The sequence below is a fragment of the Aspergillus candidus genome, assembly GCF_002847045.1.
Source record: "Aspergillus candidus strain CBS 102.13 unplaced genomic scaffold BDW47scaffold_6, whole genome shotgun sequence".
NCBI lineage: Eukaryota > Fungi > Ascomycota > Eurotiomycetes > Eurotiales > Aspergillaceae > Aspergillus > Aspergillus candidus.
The window spans coordinates 336,754-356,799 of NW_020194011.1; the positions used below are offsets into that span (position 1 = coordinate 336,754).

The 20,046-nt window shown below is 53.0% G+C and overlaps 8 protein-coding genes and 1 non-coding gene across 9 annotated transcripts; 5 read left to right on the plus strand and 4 right to left on the minus strand.

The window, feature by feature from the left end:
* Positions 1–43: 43 nt before the first annotated feature.
* BDW47DRAFT_123081 (uncharacterized protein) lies at positions 44–1,176 on the minus strand (the record flags this gene model as incomplete). Its single annotated transcript, XM_024815987.1, has 3 exons — positions 44–223; positions 881–1,009; positions 1,141–1,176. The coding sequence occupies 3 exons, from the start codon at positions 1,174–1,176 to the stop codon at positions 44–46; spliced, it is 345 nt and encodes a 114-aa protein (XP_024675031.1).
* A 732-nt stretch (positions 1,177–1,908) lies between these two features.
* BDW47DRAFT_100368 (uncharacterized protein) lies at positions 1,909–2,790 on the plus strand. Its single transcript, XM_024811413.1, has one exon. It carries the CDS (start codon positions 2,051–2,053, stop codon positions 2,294–2,296), a length of 246 nt encoding a protein of 81 aa, XP_024675032.1. The 5' UTR covers positions 1,909–2,050; the 3' UTR covers positions 2,297–2,790.
* On the minus strand, positions 2,423–3,928 carry BDW47DRAFT_123082 (uncharacterized protein; the record flags this gene model as incomplete). Its single annotated transcript, XM_024815988.1, has 3 exons — positions 2,423–3,528; positions 3,592–3,755; positions 3,825–3,928. 3 exons carry the CDS (start codon positions 3,926–3,928, stop codon positions 2,423–2,425), a joined length of 1,374 nt encoding a protein of 457 aa, XP_024675033.1.
* Positions 3,929–5,939: 2,011 nt separating this feature from the next.
* BDW47DRAFT_t29 lies at positions 5,940–6,011 on the minus strand. The gene has a single exon. It is a non-coding gene; the product is annotated as a tRNA-Arg (tRNA).
* Positions 6,012–7,503: 1,492 nt separating this feature from the next.
* BDW47DRAFT_74617 (uncharacterized protein) lies at positions 7,504–8,553 on the plus strand. Its single transcript, XM_024819740.1, has 2 exons — positions 7,504–8,096; positions 8,178–8,553. The coding sequence occupies exons 1-2, from the start codon at positions 7,769–7,771 to the stop codon at positions 8,462–8,464; spliced, it is 615 nt and encodes a 204-aa protein (XP_024675034.1). The 5' UTR covers positions 7,504–7,768; the 3' UTR covers positions 8,465–8,553.
* A 934-nt stretch (positions 8,554–9,487) lies between these two features.
* BDW47DRAFT_100375 (YidH family protein) lies at positions 9,488–11,284 on the plus strand. The gene is made up of 3 exons (XM_024811414.1): positions 9,488–10,116; positions 10,236–10,495; positions 10,617–11,284. Exons 1-3 carry the CDS (start codon positions 9,903–9,905, stop codon positions 10,656–10,658), a joined length of 516 nt encoding a protein of 171 aa, XP_024675035.1. The 5' UTR covers positions 9,488–9,902; the 3' UTR covers positions 10,659–11,284.
* A 321-nt stretch (positions 11,285–11,605) lies between these two features.
* Positions 11,606–13,791, plus strand: cp3 (carboxypeptidase C PRC1). The gene is made up of 2 exons (XM_024811415.1): positions 11,606–12,371; positions 12,425–13,791. Exons 1-2 carry the CDS (start codon positions 11,849–11,851, stop codon positions 13,579–13,581), a joined length of 1,680 nt encoding a protein of 559 aa, XP_024675036.1. The 5' UTR covers positions 11,606–11,848; the 3' UTR covers positions 13,582–13,791.
* Positions 13,792–13,931: 140 nt separating this feature from the next.
* BDW47DRAFT_100378 (40S ribosomal protein uS13) lies at positions 13,932–15,193 on the minus strand. Its single transcript, XM_024811416.1, has 3 exons — positions 15,101–15,193; positions 14,724–14,889; positions 13,932–14,613 (listed from the first exon to the last, which is right to left on the minus strand). The coding sequence occupies exons 1-3, from the start codon at positions 15,102–15,104 to the stop codon at positions 14,316–14,318; spliced, it is 468 nt and encodes a 155-aa protein (XP_024675037.1). The 5' UTR covers positions 15,105–15,193; the 3' UTR covers positions 13,932–14,315.
* Positions 15,194–16,692: 1,499 nt separating this feature from the next.
* BDW47DRAFT_115612 (uncharacterized protein) lies at positions 16,693–19,932 on the plus strand (the record flags this gene model as incomplete). The annotated part of the gene is made up of 4 exons (XM_024814818.1): positions 16,693–16,899; positions 16,939–16,962; positions 17,002–17,075; positions 17,109–19,932. The coding sequence occupies 4 exons, from the start codon at positions 16,693–16,695 to the stop codon at positions 19,930–19,932; spliced, it is 3,129 nt and encodes a 1,042-aa protein (XP_024675038.1).
* Between the last annotated feature and the right edge of the window lie 114 nt (positions 19,933–20,046).

Below are 20,046 nucleotides of genomic sequence, written 5' to 3' on the forward strand. Positions count from 1 at the left end.
GTCGTTGAAGGATGAGAGGGTCTTGCAGGGCTCGAAGGTGCAATTACTTGAGGCCGCCGTTGACCACGCGGTACACATAGAGCAAACTTTGTCGTCTGATTAGCTCGTCGACTTGGGCCTTTTCGTCGTGTTCATCGTGTCGTAGTTTGGAGGGTACTTTGGCGGGTTCAACCTGGTGAGAGGCTTGGATCAGGGTTCTCGAATAGTCGGGAGTACCCTGCTGCTACAACCAGTGACGTGATCACCGTTTGTTGCCAATTGTGACTTTGAATGTGTCAGGGCAGATGAAGACGTTGCTTGGTGTGAGATCTGATACAGTTAGTATAGCACATCTTTGCAGAAGTCAGGATGAGCACTTGGATGGCGCAAAGTCGACGACTCAGTTCTCTTGGAAGAAGATACGACGCGATGGACTGGTACTTTTCAAGAAGATCAATTCAATGCCGAGGCTGTCGTGTGCCAGGAAAGACGGTATTGTGCGGGAAATCCGACTTCAGCGTTTTTCCACCTGACTTCGTTTTCAGCCGTCGCAATAAGATATTCCTTGGGATCGCGCCCTAGAAGAGTCAGCTCTGTGCACGCTCATTGTTGGCCTCAACGCCCGGGACATGTTCCATGATGATGTACTCAACCCAACGGGGTTGTCCATCGTCGAGGATGACGATGATGCCGACCATTCATACACCTCCGGAACGGGCATCCCCTTCGACCGAAGAAATGAGAGTGGCAACCTCACTAGCAGCAGCAAACGACCGAGAGGCAGATATCCAGTATGGAATTTTAACGATGGCTTTAAACCCACCTTCCATAGTCGCCAACAGCACCCGACCGAAGCCCCCCTGGCTGAGTTTTTAAGGGACTAAACTCTGCCATGACCTACATGCTTTGAGGTGGCTTGCTTGAGTGCTGTGATCTTGAACGGCACGTATCGTTCGCGGAGACGCGCGCGTGCGTTGTAGAGGAAGCGGCCGGATGAATATGCGCAAAGGGCCCCCGTCTTGCTTGTGTTCTATTGCGGATGTTAGCAATAAGAAGCCTGTTTTTAATGATAGATATGTATAACGCGCCGTTCAACTTCCGCGGATGATAGATTGTATATCCTCGTATACTCAACTTAGTACCCCGTTGATGCGATGCGACCAGCGCTGTCCGCGCGTAAACAGCGCGTTTGAACATGTTGGATACCCAGGTTTCTGAGCGAGCTATAGCGCGTTCATCTTGGATGATTCGGTTGCTTCCTAAACAGCCAATTACAGCTGTAACCCGATTGATTCATCGACTGGATATTCCAGTAGATAGCCAGCTTCCTCAGCTTGGACGCCGTCCAAAGCAAGGCTATCCTCGTAACCGGCAACAGCCGTCAGCGTGCAAATGACCGTGTCACCAACATGTAACTCATATGCGACTGATTTAGACAACCATCACCGGGACGCCTAGCTACCTATCTTCAATTGACAGCGAACTAGAGCGCTGAGTCATTTGATGCTGGTAATACATCACATGATTTCGATGACCCTTGTGCATGCATTAGCCGTATGTATATACTCACGTGATGTCTGTTTACCGCCATCGAGGTGTCGGTATGAGGTATCAGATTGATGGGACATTAAATTGTAGATAGAAGCATACGTGTATATAATGCGATCTTCTCTTCAGTGTTACAATGATTGATCATGGGGTATGTCGTGGCTTAAGTAGTCTCCTGTGCTCAACAACCCTGGAATTAACATCGAGCGCTAAGTCAAACAGGCACCTACGATGGGCTGATATAGTACTTACTACCTTGATATATGGCAACATCTAAAGCCCAGCCCAGCCAAGTCGAATCATACGATCGTACAATCAAGACCTCTCCTACAAATTCCGTCCGAACCAAATAAAGACAAACATAAGAAATATCATTAAACTAATCAATCCAATCTCAACACACAATACACAAGACACAATGATGGGAAATCTCAACAGAATGGACGCATTCGAATCAATCATCCACGCTGACAACTACTCGAACAAGGTCACGTCAAAACAGTCAACAGGGAGGGAATAGCAAATGAAAACGGCACAATCAAAACAAAGGCAGTCAGTCGCACCCTTCGAAACAACACAAATAATTCCTTCTTCTCCGTGCTGGTATTGTCACATATCGTACACCATGCCGTCCTTCATTACATCTTCGCAGATTGTATCTGGGTTGGTTTGTTATTTTTTTTTTTTCGTTTTCGTTTTCGTTTTCGTTCTCGTTCTTTCTTTCTCGTGGCTGTTTTTTAGTATTTTCTTCTTTCTTTTTTTTTGGTGAGATCTTCCGGTAGAAGCGTCCAACGTCCACATGGGTATCAGCATCAGAGGCTCCGCGGCGTATCCATCGGCCCCAAATCAAACCGAACAAAGGAAAGGAAGGAGAAAGGAAACATCATGGCGCCGTTCACTTAAACTTGCGCTTGAGCCAGCCGAAGAACCCACTCTTGCGCTTGTCGGCCTTGGCCGTGTCCTTGGCATTCTCCTGGGCCTTGTTCACCTCGGCCTTGGCCATCTCCTGAGCCTTATCCTGCAGGGACTTGCCCTCCTCGGGCTTCTGGCCGGCCTGCTCGGCCTCCTGGCCGACTTGCGGCTCGCGGGTCTTGGCCTCCTCGGGCTTCTGGATCTGCTCGGAGGGCTGGGCTTTGGTGGCCTCCGGGGCGGAGGTGGTCTCCTGAGTGGAGGCGCCCTGGGCGGCAGTGCCCTGGGTGGCGGTCTTGCTCGTCTCCGGCTGCGCGGTCTCCTTGGCGGCCTCCTTGCTCGCGTCCTTCTTGGCCGCCTCCTGGGCAGCCGCGCGGGCGGGGTCCTTCGCAGCGGTCTCCTTGACCGGAGCCACCGCGGCCGGGGGCGCCGTGGCCGCACCCGCAGCCGCAGCGGCCACCTGGGGCTCGCCGGCGGCCTTACCCTTGGTGGGCTGCGTGGGCTGCGCAGCAGCAGCCTGGGTCTTCTCGTCCGCGGCCTGGGCCTGCTGGCTCAGCTCCGACTTGGCCTGGTCCAGCGACGACCGCTTGGCGGCAGCAGGCGCGGGGGTCACGCTGGCAGGGGCCTTGCCCGTCGGCTCGGCCGCGCCCGACGGCGCCGTGGTGGCCGTGGTGGGGCTGGTGGCGGCCGGGATGGGGGCCGTAGCCGGGACGGGCTGGGGCTGCGGCTTGGGGGCCTCGGTCTTCTTGGCGTCGAGCTGGCCGGCAGCGGCGGAGGCGCCCGTGGGGGCGGCCGTCTCGGCGGCCACGGTCTGTGCGGATGTGCTGGGGACGGCAGCGCTGGCGGCCTTTTCCTCCGTCGCGGACAGACCCGGCACATGCAGCGCCGGTCCGTTGTCGCGCGGGTCCGCACCGAGGCCCGGGACCACCTGGGGCTGGGTCTCAGCGGCGCTCGCGGCGGCGGTGGGCTGCGCGGTGGTGGTCTTCACTTCCTCCGCACTGGGCTCCTTGATGCGCTCGGGGAGCGACGTCGAGGCAGCCGCGGCATCCGACGTCACGGTAGGTTCCTGCGCGGCGGTTCCGGGCACAGTAGCTACAGAGAGGGGCACACGGGTCAGCGAGGGAGGTGACACCTTTTCCGCGATCATCCACTTACTGGTTCCCTCCTGTTCGACACCGACCTTGGCCTTGTCGGCGGCATCTTGCGTGGTGGAAGCACCCTCCGCCGTCACCGCATCCGCATCCTTGGTATCGGCGACGGTTGTCGCGGGTCCCTCGCTCTGGATAGGGGTTTCCGAGATGCCATTGCCCTGGACGACGCTGTATGCGAGAGGGTCAGTCAGTGACCATTCGCGACTGGCGGTGAAGAGAGGGGCGGGAAGGACTCACACAGGGGTTTGGGCCTCGGTAGGCTTGTTCGCGGCAGCAGCGGCGGCGGCAGCACCGCTCGACCTGGCCTTGGACTTGTTCTTCTTTCCTCCCTTCTTCGGCATGGTGATGGATGAACCTAATGGCGACACGAGTCAGCGAGTTGGCCACGTAGCGATGACGACAGCGGGGAGGCGAAAGATGCGAGGAGAAATGCGCGTGGGGAAAGTAAGTGTGCGCATTGGAGGGGTTTACGACCAGAGTGGGACGTGGATGGAAGAGACTCACAAAAAGAGGGGCTGCAGGAGGAGATGGACGGGAGTTTGCAGCAAATCTCACGACCGTCCGAATGATTGAGTTATGGAGGTTGTTGACAGGGTAAAAAGTGCGAGGGAGAGGAAGTCAGGGGCGGGAAGAAGTTCTGGTATGTTGCCCTGGTTCTTTCCGAATGCCCTGCTGTTTCGGCGAACGTTAATCCGCGAGGGATAGTCTCTCGGTAGTAGGGAGTCAACGACACCGCTTTAGGGGGTGGATGGATTGGGGAAAAGCAGTAGATGTAGTCAGAATGGTCCGTAAGTCCATCCAAGAGTAGAACAACTAAGATGCAGAGGACAAAGCAAGAAAAGAGCAAGAGTTCTGCACACAACGAACAATGCAAGGTCACATGGTTTCTCCACCTATAACGGTTTCTTTCATACTCTCTCGTCAACTGTCCATTGTCACCCCATGTCTCCCATGTTTCTCATTTCTTTCATCTCACGTTTCAAAGGATCAATCCCTGCTCAGTCGCGGATCGCAATCTACACACAAGGACAGTTCCGCTGACGGCGATTCTGGGCGACAAATCCCAATCCAGACGGATCCATACCGTGACCGTGGACTTAATTATAGAAGCAGTGGGCCAGACAGAGCCGCCGAATGCGGATACTTCCATCAGTCTATGGTTCTATCCTATACTGTATACTCCTTTCTATCTACCTCGTTCAATCTAACCATGAAGTTTCCGGCGATCGCTCGTGTGCCTGCAGCTGCAAGCCACGAGACTAGCCAGAACCGGCATGGTGGAGGGCAAACTGGCCAGATTGCCCCAATCCCCGCATAAATAGGGGTTATAAGTTCTATCTTATTGCGACCAGGTATCAGATCAATCATACTTCAAATGATTATCATAAAATGAAAGGAGGGTTGTTACCAAATGAGGTCATTTCAATGGAACTATTATGATTTCATTTTTACACAATTCAATGGTGAAAGAAATTAGTATTAGCGTGTTGGTGATGACTCCATTCTTTCGGCTCCGAATCTTTGGGCTCTTTTCGGCCGACCGTTTGTGTGTTTTAGACGCAAACAGCCATGACGTCATGTTTCTGTCGCCCTAGTATGCTAAGGCTTGATTACCACTGTCAGAGTAATCGGTATGGGGAATGAACTGAGAACAGTGATCAACATAATATACTAGGTATACTTTAATATAATATAATACGGTATCATAAGAGAACAGAATATATACAAAGAATAAACAAAAGATATCACCAACACATCCAGATCCTTGTTCAACCAGCCAGCCAGCCGGCCAGTTAGCAGCCACACAAAGCCGCAGATGTCGACTAGCGACATGCTGTAATACCGACAGTATAAGATATGCATAGCCACCCGATCAAGGAAAGGCCGTGGAATCGATCGTCCTTCCAGAAGGAAACGCATGGTCAGTGGCGGTCGTCGTGGTGGAGGGCTGAACAAGTAGCATGACATCATCGGCATCCTCGACCACTGAACCCTTGCGCCTCCAACCAACGTGAATGCCTAATCGGACTTGACCGGTCAGAGGATTCAAGCTGGTCCTTGATTGGGGACCACGACATGGGGACTGGAATGTGTGCTGGGTCTATCCTGTTGCCTATGGGGTTTCTCCTCGGGCAGGACACAAAGCGGATGAAGGTTGAAGGCTGGAGACACATATAGACAATGGTTGAAGAACAAAGCAGATCTGCCTAAGTATGCACAGGCCTGTGCCTGTGCCCACCTCTAAAGTACAATATTATCTCCATTATAGATAAAGATGCACGGCCATAAAATGAGGCTAATAAAAAACTAACAACGACGAGAAACAATAGAGAAATTGAAAAAAAAAAAGATTGACCGACGCAGGGGTCGAACCTGCAATCTCTTGATTCGTAGTCAAGCGCCTTGCCATTGGGCCAGCCGGCCTTGTTGAAAGCATCAACCACAATCATGCCACAAGAGCCACCCAGCCCGACCCAACACGGAAGTCCTGTGCCGAGTGGGCCGGAATAGACTCGGGCCCTCCAGCGGGGCAACCGGCTGCTTCTGGTCTGTCTGCTTTTCATTTGCCCCCCAATCCTTATCGGTGGATCGTTATGACGACGATGGGGTGGATTTTGATTCTTGTCTTACACAGTGGCTTCGGAATTGGTATCGCTTACTTGTTTTTTTCTTCTTCTTCTTTCTTTGATTTTGTTTTTTAATTTTATAGAGTCCGTATACAACTCATGAGTAGAAGATATGTGTCCGCCTCGTTGGAAGGACAGCCCAATCTGCCGTGACGTGGATGGACCAGACTCGGAGGTCATTTCCTGCCCAGTTCGGTGGTGACCACGATCGGACCGAGTGGTTCTGGAATTGTTCGCTGCAGGGAGGAAAAAAAAAAAATAATAATAATAATACTGGAACAGTTCCAAAGCTGCCGCCGCCTATCCGGCTTTCCAACAACAGGGTCGAAAGAGGCACCCGATTAGTCTAGACGGGGGACTTAAACCTGAACCATGGAAAATGCCCACTTAAGCTGGTTCCGGGCCAATGTAACCTGATGACTCGTCCATTTAACTAATTAATTCCATACACGACAGAACCCGACTGAACCGCCACGGTGTGTCTTAGTCATCCGGGCGGAGCATGCCGGTTGAATCGACTGCAACTTCAGAAAGGTTGATTTGATGGCTATTAATATTATGATGATTGCCTTGCATTGCCCGGGGCTATGTATACATTTGAGAGAAAAAACATTAGAATCATAATGGTATATACATTTGAGAGAATAAGGATAATGACAACTATGAGAATCACAATCATATAGCAAGAAAAGAAGAAATCAATACAGAGTGACAGACAGATGTGAGGCACAAATTATACAAATAATAATAACCACGGATCACTATCAGCATTAGACACCAATGTGTTCATAAGAATGAGACAAGCAGATAATTCTCTCAGTGGAACCGGATCCATCCTGTACGGTAACATTACCTAGATTATACCTATCTTTGGCTGATCTTTGGCTGATTCCAACCCACTAAAGAGAACGTCCGTAACAGGTAAGATAAGAAAATGGGGGAAATTGGTGCGGTGGGTTCGCCTTTAGCGGTTGCATAAACCCCCATGGAGAAGCATCCACAGTTGAATACTGTGCCAATCATCCCTTCTGGCCATCCTGCTCGCCAATCATTGCGACATGGTCTGTCGCTCGACGCCCCCCCCCCAATCCCATCGGATTAAATTCCCAATTGCTGGTACGGACTGGACGGCCGGACTTGTTGGTCATTAAGTATTAATTCTGTACGGAGGCCTGTTTTTACTGTGCACAAGTCCTACTGAGTTCTGAGTTATTATAGCTGCCCTTTTCCTCCCGGCCTTTCCGCTACTTTTCTTTCCTCTCTTTCTCTCTTCTTCAGGCTTATCTCATTATACCAACCCCCTCCAATCTCCCCTCTACCCTAATCTCCCCTCCACCCCCTCCTCGTGTCGCATGCCGAACCGGGCCAAAGTATGATCCGCCGGTGTGCTGATCCTCTCTTGTCTGTACTCTGTGCTTGCACATCCCTCACGTCCAATTCGGTGGCTTGGAAAAAGTCGGCCCTTAGTTGATATCCAATGGAATTGCCATTGGAGTCGTGAAAATCGCAATTGATCGGTCCCCTGATTACCTCCGTGAACATCCAGTCTTCATCATGAGTATCCGACAGAAAGTGCGCCGGGTGTTCAGCCGCTCTTTTAGTGGCTCTAAACACAAGGACACCAGTATCAAGATTGAATATTACAGACGACATGAGGTCCCTCCCTCGAAATTCAAGGGTCCCTTTGACCGCGAACACCAAAAGTCTCTGGCCGCGTGGTCCTTTGGGGATGCCCAGGCCGGTCGACCGCGCTCGATGGATCTGTCTCTCTCGCCGTGTGCGTCGGTTCCCGACCATCTGCGCCACGACCACAACGATGAGGAAGTGGCCCCGGATCAGATTCGGCCGATTGCTCCCCAGGACCGTTTACCTGAGTCTGACTGTATGTTTCCCTTCTTCCCTACTGTTCACCTTCGCGTGATCTTTGCTCCGCTTGTCGAGATGATGGTCTGACTGGTCTTAGCCATGCCCATTATGTACCCTCGCGACTATACCTCGGAGCGCCACACCCACGGTTCGTCGTCCTCCACCGCCGTCGACCCGGATAGCTACAGCAGCTCGATGAAGACGCTCTTGGACGTCAACCTCATGCCGGACGACTCCGCCGCCCCGTTCCACAAGGAATCGGTCCGGCATACCTCGCCCGTGTACCGTCCTATCTCACCGCCGCCCATGGCCAAGGGGACGTACATGCCTTTCTCCCCCGACGATCTGTCACGGGCGTTGAACGCCGTGCAGATATGTACCTGATCGTACCTGTTGGGTCCATCCGAGTGGTCCTTTTATTTTTTTTACTCGACCACCGTTTACTTCTTGACGACTCCTCGTCCATCATTTCGGTCTCCTTCCACAGCGACACTGGTGTGCGCACGATTTTTTTATTATCTTCTTTTATTTATCTCCCTACCTTGCCATCTCACCATTGAAATGGTCGGGCACCGGAGTCCTGCTCCACCGCCCGGGCACCAACACAATACACCTGTGAGAGGCCACGCAGTCGAGACGCGAGGGAGGTTTCGACTATTGCGTGGCCCCGAAACAACACAGTGTGTTCCTACGACGCATATACGCATACGACGAGTGATGCCTAGCCACTTGTTTTTATTTTTATTTTTATCATTTTTGATTGTTTAGGTTTCTTGCATGGCGAATTGCGCGAATACCCGTTCTGAGGCTTATATCCGAACCAGGGATGAGAAACCAACTAATCCCCCTGGAAGTGACGACGGAACGGGGAATTAAAAAAAAGGACTGTTAGATATAGAGTGTCTGTCTGGATGTGTCTTTTTTTTTGTTTCCCAGGGGTTGGGTCGATTTCTGTACTGTACTACTGACTTCTACTGTACTAATGGACTCCCTGTATCCGTTTGTTTTCTCCTTATCTTGTAATCAACGTAGAGTCGTAGGCAAGGTCGCGTATCATCCCTTGAAGTGTAACGGGGATGTGCCGATAGACTGCCAAGACGGTAGACCGACAAACAGTCGATCGGCGTGCGGGACCGAGTGAAGCCCTCTCCGTACTCCCCTCCATCCGCCTCGCTTGCTATCGTCGCGTTGTCTGAAGCAATTACCCAAAGGTACCTTACTCTACCTATTTACCAACGTCAGTCTCACCTTTCTCATCCAGAGCATGCTATCTATCACTCAATCTATCTCCAATCCAATAGAATACAGAATCAACACAATCCCATTGTAAAGAACAATGTACCTTACATACCGTACTCCAGTCGCACCCCACCCCACCCACAACATCAACACCAAACCCGCCCCGACACCACTTAGCCCTCCGTAGTACCTTTACTATCCCCAACCGAATCCACTAGTTCCTGACGTGAATCCGCCAACATACAGCACCTAGTCCTTCCACCCTGTTCTGGAAGTCCGTGTGATACCCACCAGTCGCCGACTTCCCAGCCGAATGTGCGAAACTACATTACCTAATATTTATGCGGAAGTTGGGGCTACTCTCCAATCCCCGTACTAAGCGATTGTAGTCCCCCGCATCCGACCGTTGCGGTGTCTTGGCGTTCGTCGGTTTGAGCTGTTGGGTTCCTCCACTTTGGAGAACTAACTGACACCACCGCAGTGCATTCTCTTACCAGTTTGGATGTTATATGCCTCATATAAGTCACTAGCTGCGTAACATTTATCTACGGAGTATGATGGAATATCCAATATGATTTGAATAATGACGACAAATGCGACCCCTCCGCCCGACCTGGAATTATCCGACCTGCAACGACCCCCTTCCTCCTCATCCTCCTCCGCATCATCACCGCAATCACAGCCACAGCCGCAACAACCACCCGAAATCGCCTTAAAGCGCCGCATCAGCACCTGGTGGGTGGCAACCATCCGACCAGTCCTCCGCACAGAAGAAGACGATCCACGAGACTACCTAGGTACTCCCTCCCCTTCCAACACCCAACAACCAAAACCCCTCCCTTATTATAGGATTCAAGTACCGATCCAAACCCCAATCAGTCCAACACTAACATTTTCAATTATTATATAAATAAAGCCCTGGAACGAACCCACCTAGCCTACATCCGCACCTCCAACGCAATCGCCTCCTTCGCAGTCGTCACCGCCCAGCTCTTCGTCTTACACAGCGACACCCGCTTCGTGGGCAAGGCCTTCGCGTGCGCTGTCCTCGGCCTCGCGATCTACGTTACGCTTGACGGCGCCGTGCGGTATTTTCGTCTTCAGGAACGCCTGCAGAGGGGCGTGCATAAGACTTGGAATTGGGATTTGGGGATTGTTACGGGGATGTTTGTTGGGGTGAGTTCACCACTGCTCTTGGTGTGGCTGGAAGGGGCGTGAGAATGCGGTGTTGGTGTGTTGATTGCTGGTAGGGGCTGGTTGGTTGGTGAGGTTGAGTGCTGACTGTGTTTGGTGGTAGATTGCGGTTGTGTCGATTGTTTTGGTCTACGCTTTTGACTAGCTCGAGTCTGCCTGGACTTCGAGGATGGAAGGTGTGATTATATCGTTGGCTACGGTCCGACACAGATATGGGATGGGTATGACTTCAGCTTTGGGATAGACGAACCGACTATTTCCAACGCCACCCCTGATTCCCGCAACCCCAGACTCCGACTTTCGACGTCAAGGACGCGCCTTTCGAGGGCCAGACTACAGGTTGTGATCCATTTCGGTGACCGTGTACCGTGGCTGGAATGCCATCTTGCATTTGGTTGACCATGATGATATGGACCTTTACTCTTTCGTCAAGGATACTCGATGATAGAGAATTTCCAACGTCCTGTCTAATAGATGGATAACGGAATACCGAATCATCCTATCTCCATCGTCACCATCCAATATCCTCTTCTGGACGGTCGGCAAACTGTCTTGGAACAGTACAAACGGGTGCGTCCGCTTGTCAGGTAATATATGTCAACATGCATATATTAAGCAGCCATGCATTTGCTTCTCTGTTAATGTCAAACATGTGACATGTCTAACAGGCTATTTGTTTGTTTACATGCAGTATTGGGATAATCATGTCAGTCAGATATATAGTATAGACCAGACTGATGTACATACTCAGATTAAAGCATACTGTCACACCACTTAAACCTACACCACCTTTTATCATATTCATATAGCTACCTATCTGAATATCTACTACCACTTATGGTATCCATAGCTATAACACTGTCCAACTTGCAGGTACCCGCCCCTCCAATTCAGAGCAATGCGCCTTCCCCATTGGGCCAACTGGTCCCGTGCCTCGTTCGGGAGCGGCAGCTGACTCAGCTGTGACTTGTGACTTGTCGCTCGAGGCACGCGCGCCTGATTGGCTGCCTGATCCACCCGGCGTCATCGCCCGTCCGCTTCCATCCCCATCTCGTCACCTCCGCTTTCGCTGCTCCAACTCTCTCTCTCTCTCTCCCATCTTCGTTCCGGTCTGCATCATCTTGTAGCTGGTTCTTCATCCGTTTCCATCTATATTTCTACTTTGTCTTCCTTGTAAGTCTATTGAGGACACACCTCGACTCCTCTGAGGATATCGGTCGCTCTCCTTCCAGCCCCCTTGTGATAACAGTGACTGATAAGGTATCTACACCGCTAGGTACCCTTGATTCTCACCATCAATTCATCCCTTTCTGTTTGATTTTCCACCCCATAGTCATGAGGGTTCTTCCCGCTGCTTTGCTGGTCGGAGCGGCCTCTGCGGCTCTCCCCAGCCAGCCGCTCATGGTCCAAGAGGATGACGCCCCGGCCGAGTTCCTTGCGGACCTTCCCGAGGAAAACCTCGTCGATGACGCCCGAGAGACTCTCAAGGGCTTCGCGAAGCCCCTTCATGACTTCCAGGAACAGCTGAAGAGCCTGACTGGCGATGCCCAGAAGCTGTGGGAGGAGGTGTCCAACTACTTCCCCGACAGCGTGGACAGCAATCCCATCTTCTCGCTGCCGAAGAAGCACACCCGTCGCCCGGACTCCCACTGGGATCATGTCGTCCGTGGCTCCGATCTCCAGAGCGTCTGGGTCACTGGCTCTGATGGTGAGAAGGAGCGCAAGGTTGATGGCAAGCTGGATACCTATGATTTGCGTGTCAAGAAGGCCGACCCTAGCGTCCTCGGGATCGACCCCGATGTGAAGCAGTACACAGGTTATCTCGATGATAACGAGAACGATAAGCATCTGTTCTACTGTAAGTGAAGCTGTTAAATGTCTCTCGATTGACTTCTACTAACTCTTTGATAGGGTTCTTTGAGTCCCGGAATGACCCTGAGAACGACCCCGTGGTTCTGTGGCTGAACGGCGGTCCCGGGTGCTCTTCTCTCACCGGCTTGTTTATGGAGCTTGGCCCCAGCAGCATCGACAAGAACCTGAAGCCCGTTTACAACGAGTATGCGTGGAACTCTAACGCCTCGGTCATCTTCCTCGACCAGCCCGTCAATGTCGGCTACTCGTACAGTGGCTCGGCCGTCTCGGACACCGTGGCGGCGGGCAAGGACGTGTATGCGCTCCTGACCCTCTTCTTCAACCAGTTCCCCGAGTACGCGAAGCAGGACTTCCACATCGCGGGCGAGTCGTACGGCGGTCACTACATCCCCGTCTTCGCGTCGGAGATTCTGTCGCACAAGAAGCGCAACATCAACCTGCAGTCCGTCCTCATTGGCAACGGTCTGACCGACGGGTTGACTCAGTACGAGTACTACCGTCCCATGGCCTGCGGCGAGGGTGGTTACAAGTCCGTTCTGGACGAGAGCACCTGCCAGTCTATGGACAACGCCTTGCCGCGCTGCCAGTCGCTGATCAATGCCTGCTACAACTCCGAGAGCGCCTGGACCTGTGTGCCGGCCTCGATCTACTGCAACAACGCTTTGATCGGCCCGTACCAGCGCACCGGCATGAACCCCTACGACGTGCGGAGCAAGTGTGAAGATGACAGCAGCCTGTGCTACACGGCTATGGGCTGGGTCAGCGACTACCTGAACAAGCCGGAGGTGCGCAAGGCCTTGGGCGCCGAGGTTGAGGGCTACGACTCGTGCAACTTCGACATCAACCGCAACTTCCTGATGCACGGTGACTGGATGAAGCCGTACCACCGCCTGGTGCCCGGGATCCTGGAGGAGATCCCCGTCCTGCTCTACGCTGGCGACGCCGACTTCATCTGCAACTGGCTGGGCAACAAGGCCTGGTCCGAGGCCCTCGAGTGGTCGGGCCAGAAGGAGTACGCCCCGCTGCCGCTCAAGGACCTCAAGCTGGGCGGCTCGGGCAAGGACATCGGCCAGATCAAGTCCCACGGCAACTTCACGTTCGCCCGTCTGTATGGCGGCGGTCACATGGTGCCCATGGACCAGCCCGAGGCCAGTCTGGACTTCTTCAACCGCTGGTTGGGCGGTGAGTGGGCCTAGGCGGTAGACACGGCTTGATTTTTTAGACTAGGTCTCTACTGTCTACTAGATCCGTATGAACTTTGCTTTTCCTTTCCTGTTTCTTTTTATGTGTTTCAATGAGTCGATGGTCGATGTGAGCTGGAAGACGTTTGTTTGTTGCAAGAGCATGTCAGACCGTATCAGATATCAAACAACATCAGATATATAGCGTCAATGAGTTTTGGATTGTTTGTTTCCTTCCTGTAACCATAGTCAAGGGTGGTTGATTAGCATGCATCCGTTGCGTAAACTCCGAAAGGAGACAAGCTAGGTTTAGATAAGAGGCATAGATATTAGATGGTATCTAGGTAGATATCATGATGAACCCTAAAACGATATCCAGGAGATAGTATTATGAACCGTAAGATAGCCAGGAGAGATAAGTTCACGTCATTTCATATTGGTATGATTGGTTTAGTAATTTTTTCGTTTTTTTCATTCATCCATCGCCCTGGGGTTCCGCTTGTTCTTTTCCTAGAAACATTGGACGGGTTCCCCCTTTCCCCTACGAGGGAGATAAGAGAGAGAGAGCAAAGAAGAGGATTCGTTACAACTCGACCAAGATTGTTTAAAAAAAAAGAAAAGACGAAACGACCCATGCAACACACACCAACAGATATCCCAGTCCTCTCTCTCTTTTTTTTCCCGGCCCGCAAAAAAAAATCGAAGAAGACAAAAGAATGAACACCGTGTGGAATTTGAAGACGAATGATTTAGCCCTTCTTCTTGCTGACACCGACGGTGCGACCGCGACGGCCAGTGGTCTTGGTGTGCTGGCCGCGGACGCGGAGGCCCCAGTAGTGACGGAGACCGCGGTGGGCGCGGATCTTCTTCAGGCGCTCGAGATCATCACGGAGCTTGGAGTCCAGGGAGTTGGAGACGACCTGGTAGTTCTTGCCGTCGACGATGTCGCGCTGTCTGTTGAGGAACCAGGTCGGGATCTTGTACTGGGTGGGGTTCTGGAGGATGGTGACCAGGCGCTCGAGCTCTTCGGTGGTGAGCTCACCGGCACTGTTGGATGAGATTGTAATTAGAGACCGATTCATATGTGTCTGTGTGTGCGTGACTTGTTTCCTCGTTCGTTGTGTATCAAATTCCTCCCCTATTCATGATAAACATACCGCTTGTTCAGATCAACATCGGCCTTCTTGCACACCAGGTTGGAGTAACGGCGACCGACACCCTTGATCTGGGTCAAGGCGTACATGATCTTCTGCTTGCCGTCAACATTGGTGTTGAGCAGACGCAGGATGTACTGGAAGTTCGTCTTCTCGCCTGACACGAGCGCTGCAATCATAAAAAGTTAGCCTTCTGCTTGGAGCGATCCTTGATGTGTTCCCCGATAAGAAAAAAAAAATTCCACATGATCGATCCAGCTCTTGGTCTTCAAGATCATCATCTTTTCTTGTCTTCCATTCTTTTCCTTTTTCTTTTTTTATTTATCGTGTATAGCGAAAGGGTAATGGAGCGACACTGGAATGGAGATGTAGAGACGTACACATGATGGGCGATGGGCGCGGACCGCGTTGATTGTCGACAGCGAGAGGGGTGAGGAGGAGAGGAAGTCGAAGTGGTGCGCCGCTGGGCTGGCTTTTGCTCTCCTGTCGCTCACGCTCTCGTTCTTTCGTTCTCCCGTTGTGGGATCGGGTAAGCGCGGCGCTAGCCGGATTGAGTATGGTGCGGATGAGGGCTCGCTTAGTTCTGGGTCAGGTGATGGTCAGCTGTTGCTTGTCACGTGTGGTATGGTACTCTTGGTTTTAATACTGTATCTGGTGTATCGACCAGCGTTATTTATATATGTTCAAATCGGGTTAGCGTCATCCCGTCGCAGTATGTCAGTGTTGACTGCTGAAGAACCACACTTGCTCCATTTCCATGCTCTCCCGACTTCATTCATGCATTCCGGTGGCGTGAATCTCGACGACAATATGTTCCTGGCACGTGGTCTTCTTTGGATCCCCTGCCAAGCGCATCTTTTATTCAGACCACTGCTCAGCCACCACCTAGTATCCTGAAACACCCTTCGAGAGTATGTACTCGGTTCTTTGTTCGATCTCGAGGACTGATCTGCAGAATGATCCATCAAAGCCCTACTGGGTGGGAATCACAAGTAGCTCGAGCATACGGCGCATACGTTGTGGAAGACAGTTGAAATGTGCATCTACTGCATCGACTGTTGGAGATGCCTGGGATGGTAAACCATCCAGTTCTTGGTGCCTGGGGAATCAATATACCCCGAACATGGCGTAGCCATTTGACCACGTCAATTGCTGGTCTCTTTCGGACTATTGATCCAAATTCGGCTTGAGATGCTCTTTGATCGACTCCATCGACGCCAGATTGCTACGGAATGGGATATCCTGAACAAAGGTCCGCACCGTTGTCAACTCTGGTTCTTCATTTCTTAAAAGAAAAAAAAAAACGGACATCAACCGCTTGAATGATGATTGGGGAACACCCACGGGTGTCTATCGAGACAATGATCTCTGCCCTTGAAGAACATGGGATGTATTCGAAATCCTCAATTCTATTTTTGAACAGGCCACTACCAAGGGCCTTTTCTTTGTCTTTGGGAGACTGGCTGGGAGATGCTCCTGGTGATTGTGCATTTAATGCATCCGAATTCCCATGTGCTGCATGTTGAATACTGTTGTTTCGAACAATTTCTTTTCTATGCCTTGATATCCTCCTTTCGGTCCATTCTCTGCTAAATCTCTGTTCAATTTTCCTTCTCATATCCTCTTTACTTTTCTTGTCGTGTGGAACTATTGCAACATGGCTGATGATGATGTCCCCATGGGCGGAACGAAACGCCGACGCGGCCGACCCAAGCCGGGGGTTTCAGAAACGGTTGAAGCTTCTCTTTCGGACAGTAATGCTTGGAAGTTTCAATTGAAGACTTTGCCGGATCCTCCTGTTGATTGGACGTTCTTAAATCATACTGCCAGTGAGGCTGTTGATTTGGTAGTCTATAGTAGAGGGCAATTTCATCAACTTGTCAGACGTTATACTTGGGGATACCAGACTGGTCCTCTCTCGCGCCTCAGCGTGAACACATTTTGTCAGATTCTATACAAGCTCATGTACCACATGGCGGACATGCACCGGCCGAAAACGACGCATGAGCTTTATGACGAAACTCGGGATTTTGGGCCTCGGCTGCTCAGCCTGGAAAATGACTACGAGGACTTTCTCCCCATCAGCAAGTTGCATCCCGAGCCGCCGTTAGAAACCGACACTGTGCCCGAAGATTTTGTACGCCCCCCCGGGGCGAGCCACACGCTGAGCGACACATGGGTCCAGCGAATGATGCTTCCGTCAAGCACGGCTCCGCAGCTTCCGCCACCGGATCCTGACGAGGTGCTTCGAAGCGCGCGCATCACCCGGGAACAATTGGAGGGCCAGTTGGTGCAGGATATCGATGACCCCACACACAACCAGGTTGCCGAGGCCGTGGAAAGGGCGGTCATGAAGTTTGCTTACGCCGGGCTGGAACGACACCCCAGCGCAACGCCTCGGACCCCGCTCCCACTGGTCGAGGCAAAAAGAGAGCAGGACCTGCTGAAATCCCTCATCGGCTCCTTCCCAGCAGCCTCCCAGGTGCGGCTCATGCAGGATCCCACAAACCCCGAGCGGTTGATGCTCACGCAGGACGGCACCGCCTATATCTACCGGGGCCGCGGACCGGTATTCCGCAACAACTCATGCGCCGTGGACTGCGTTATCGCCGTCGGCAAAATGCTGGACGTCGGATCCACGGTGATGGATCGGCAAATGCCCCATTGGCACGAAAAACTTGGCCGCGTGGAAAAGGCGTTCATCGAAGCCACCGATGTGAACTGGGATGTATGCACGGTGACCCAGAGCATTGAGATGCGCGACCGTTTCTGGGAGGTGGCCGCCGCTGAACAGCCCGCCATTGTCGTGGGCAACAACGGCCCTCTTTGGTCCGTCTGGAAGGCCGCGGCCGGCAGTTTCCCCCAGTTCCGGTACACCGTGGAGGAGGAGAGGTCTTGTCAAGGTTCGCTCTGTCCATTCAAAGAGACGGACATGCAACAAAAATCCTCCGTCATCTTGTCGGGCAGGGCCCAAAGACGCAAGGAGAAGACAGTGCCCATGCCGGAGCTGTTGCCGCGTCACTTCTCGCGAGAGACCCGGGAAGCTTGCCCGAGATGTCACAGAATGGACAGCCTGCTTGTGCGCAAGCGATTCAGTTCGCTGCCGGCGCGCATGGTGGTCACGGTGGACGGCTCGATTTCCACCAAACGGCACACCGGCGACATCGAGATCATGTACACCGACCTTAATGGTGTGGAGAAGACAGCCGTCTACCGCTGGCTGGGTGGCATCTATTGCCAGACCGACCACTTCCGCGTCTATTGGACCGACACCAACCGGGGGGAGGAGGACAAGGGCGGAGTCCGCCTCTACGACAGTCTGATGAACCTCGGACTCGTCGTCGGCGGCATTCGGCGGCTCAATCGACTCGAAAAGGTCCCCAAAGCCTGGTGGAAGGACAAGGCAATCCCGCTTCTGATCTACGAGTTGGTTCCAAACCCGACCCGGGAGGTCCTCGTCACTGCGCGACGCACCGTTAGTGAAATGCTCGAGCACCAGCGGCAGGGTCGGCCGATCCTCAAGCACCACAACCCATGGGCCAGCACGAATGACCCGGAAACCGTGCCCAGGCCCGTGTTCTGGAACCGAATCCTGCCCCTTGACGTGCCGTACTACTACCAGTCCCACGGGGGGTACCAACCGATGGGCATGTCCGACGCCAACTTCATTGCAGCCGCGACGCTGGCGCGCTCGATGTCGTTCTCGCGGGGGATGTCGCAGGGCTCGGAGGGGATGCAGGGCATCTTGTCGTCACCAAACGGCCAACTCAACTCTGGCGTGCCGGGGCTGAACCCGCAGATGGGTGGTAATATGACGGGGTTCACGCCTCCTGGGATCCCGCCTTTTGGGTTCTCGCCTGCTATGGGTGGATTGCTACCGAATGCGTCTACAGGGATGACTCCCTTGGCCGGGATGTTAAATCTAAACGGCACGAACCCCAACGGCACGGCGAACAACAACAACAACACGGATAACAATGCGAACAACAACACGGGGGCTAACAACGCAATGAGCTACATCGCGAACAGCAACACGAACGGCATGATGAACAATGCAGGGATGGCAACGGGGTTCTCTCCACTGCTCGGCAACATGGCCGGATGGACTCCTCCTCATGGAATGCCTCCCATGTTCAACACGGGCGGCACAACTGGACTGTCTCCTCTGATGAACGCGACGGGGTTGTCTCCTCTGGTAAATGCACACGGGTACTCGCCCTACATCTCCCCCTATTTCTCGCCCAACTTTAATCCTCCTTTCACACCGGGAATGCTTGGAGGCGCCCATACGTTCTCTCCGGGTTTCTTCAACTCCGTCATATCCCCGTTTGGAAGTCCCCTGCCGGGGGTGGCCGGCAATGGTAACGGTAATGCCAACAGCCCGGGCAATGCCAACCCGGGCAATGGGAACAACCAAGACAATGCCAATAACCAAGGCGATGCCAATGAACCGGCCAATACCAAGGGTCAGGAGAACACCAGCAGCCAGGCCAGCCGGAATGGCAAGAATGCCGCGGCCCCGGCGGCGAATCCGTCGCCCAATACCATGAACATGATGGGCGGTTTAAACCCTAACATGATGGGCGGTTTCTCCCCAAACATGATGAACTACTTCTCCCCCGGCACGATGCAGGGGTTCAATCCGGGCGTCATGCCCGGGTTCTCGCCCCAGCCGCCCGTCAACATGATGACACCGTCCGCGTTCAACACCAACACCATCAACCCACAGCTGCTGAGCCTCAATCCGAACCAGCAGCCCAACATCTTCGACTACGCTCTGGCAGGCCAAAGCCCTCCCCGCAACGGCAACGGCAACTTCGACCCGATCTACGGCAACCGGGACCCGGCAGCCGAGCTGACGGACCTGCTGGACGACACGGCGACGGTGTACGAAGACGCCATGGACACGGAGATGCAGCTCGACGACAACGCGCCGGCGTCTCCCCAGTCGTGGACTCAGGATCCGGGGCCGGGTGGGGTCGGGGCCATGCCGCAGTTTGTCGGGGCGGCTGAGACCGAGGACAGTGACTCGGGGCCGGAGGGACAGGTTCCCACGCCGCGGTCGATGACGCGGTCGATGACGCGCAAGCGCCGGGTTGAGGAGGTGTATGTGCCGGACGGGGATGAGCACGGTAGTGACTCGAGCGTGGTTGAGCAGCCGGTGCGCAAGCGGCCGGTGCGGAAGGCGGCGAAGAAGAAGAGGGTGCCGTAAGTATATAACTTTTGGATTTGGCTGGAGTTTGGATGTGTATTAATCGATATGAATTTCCATAGATAGAATTGATTCTAAGTACTATTTCGTTCAGACTACTAGATATCACTAATG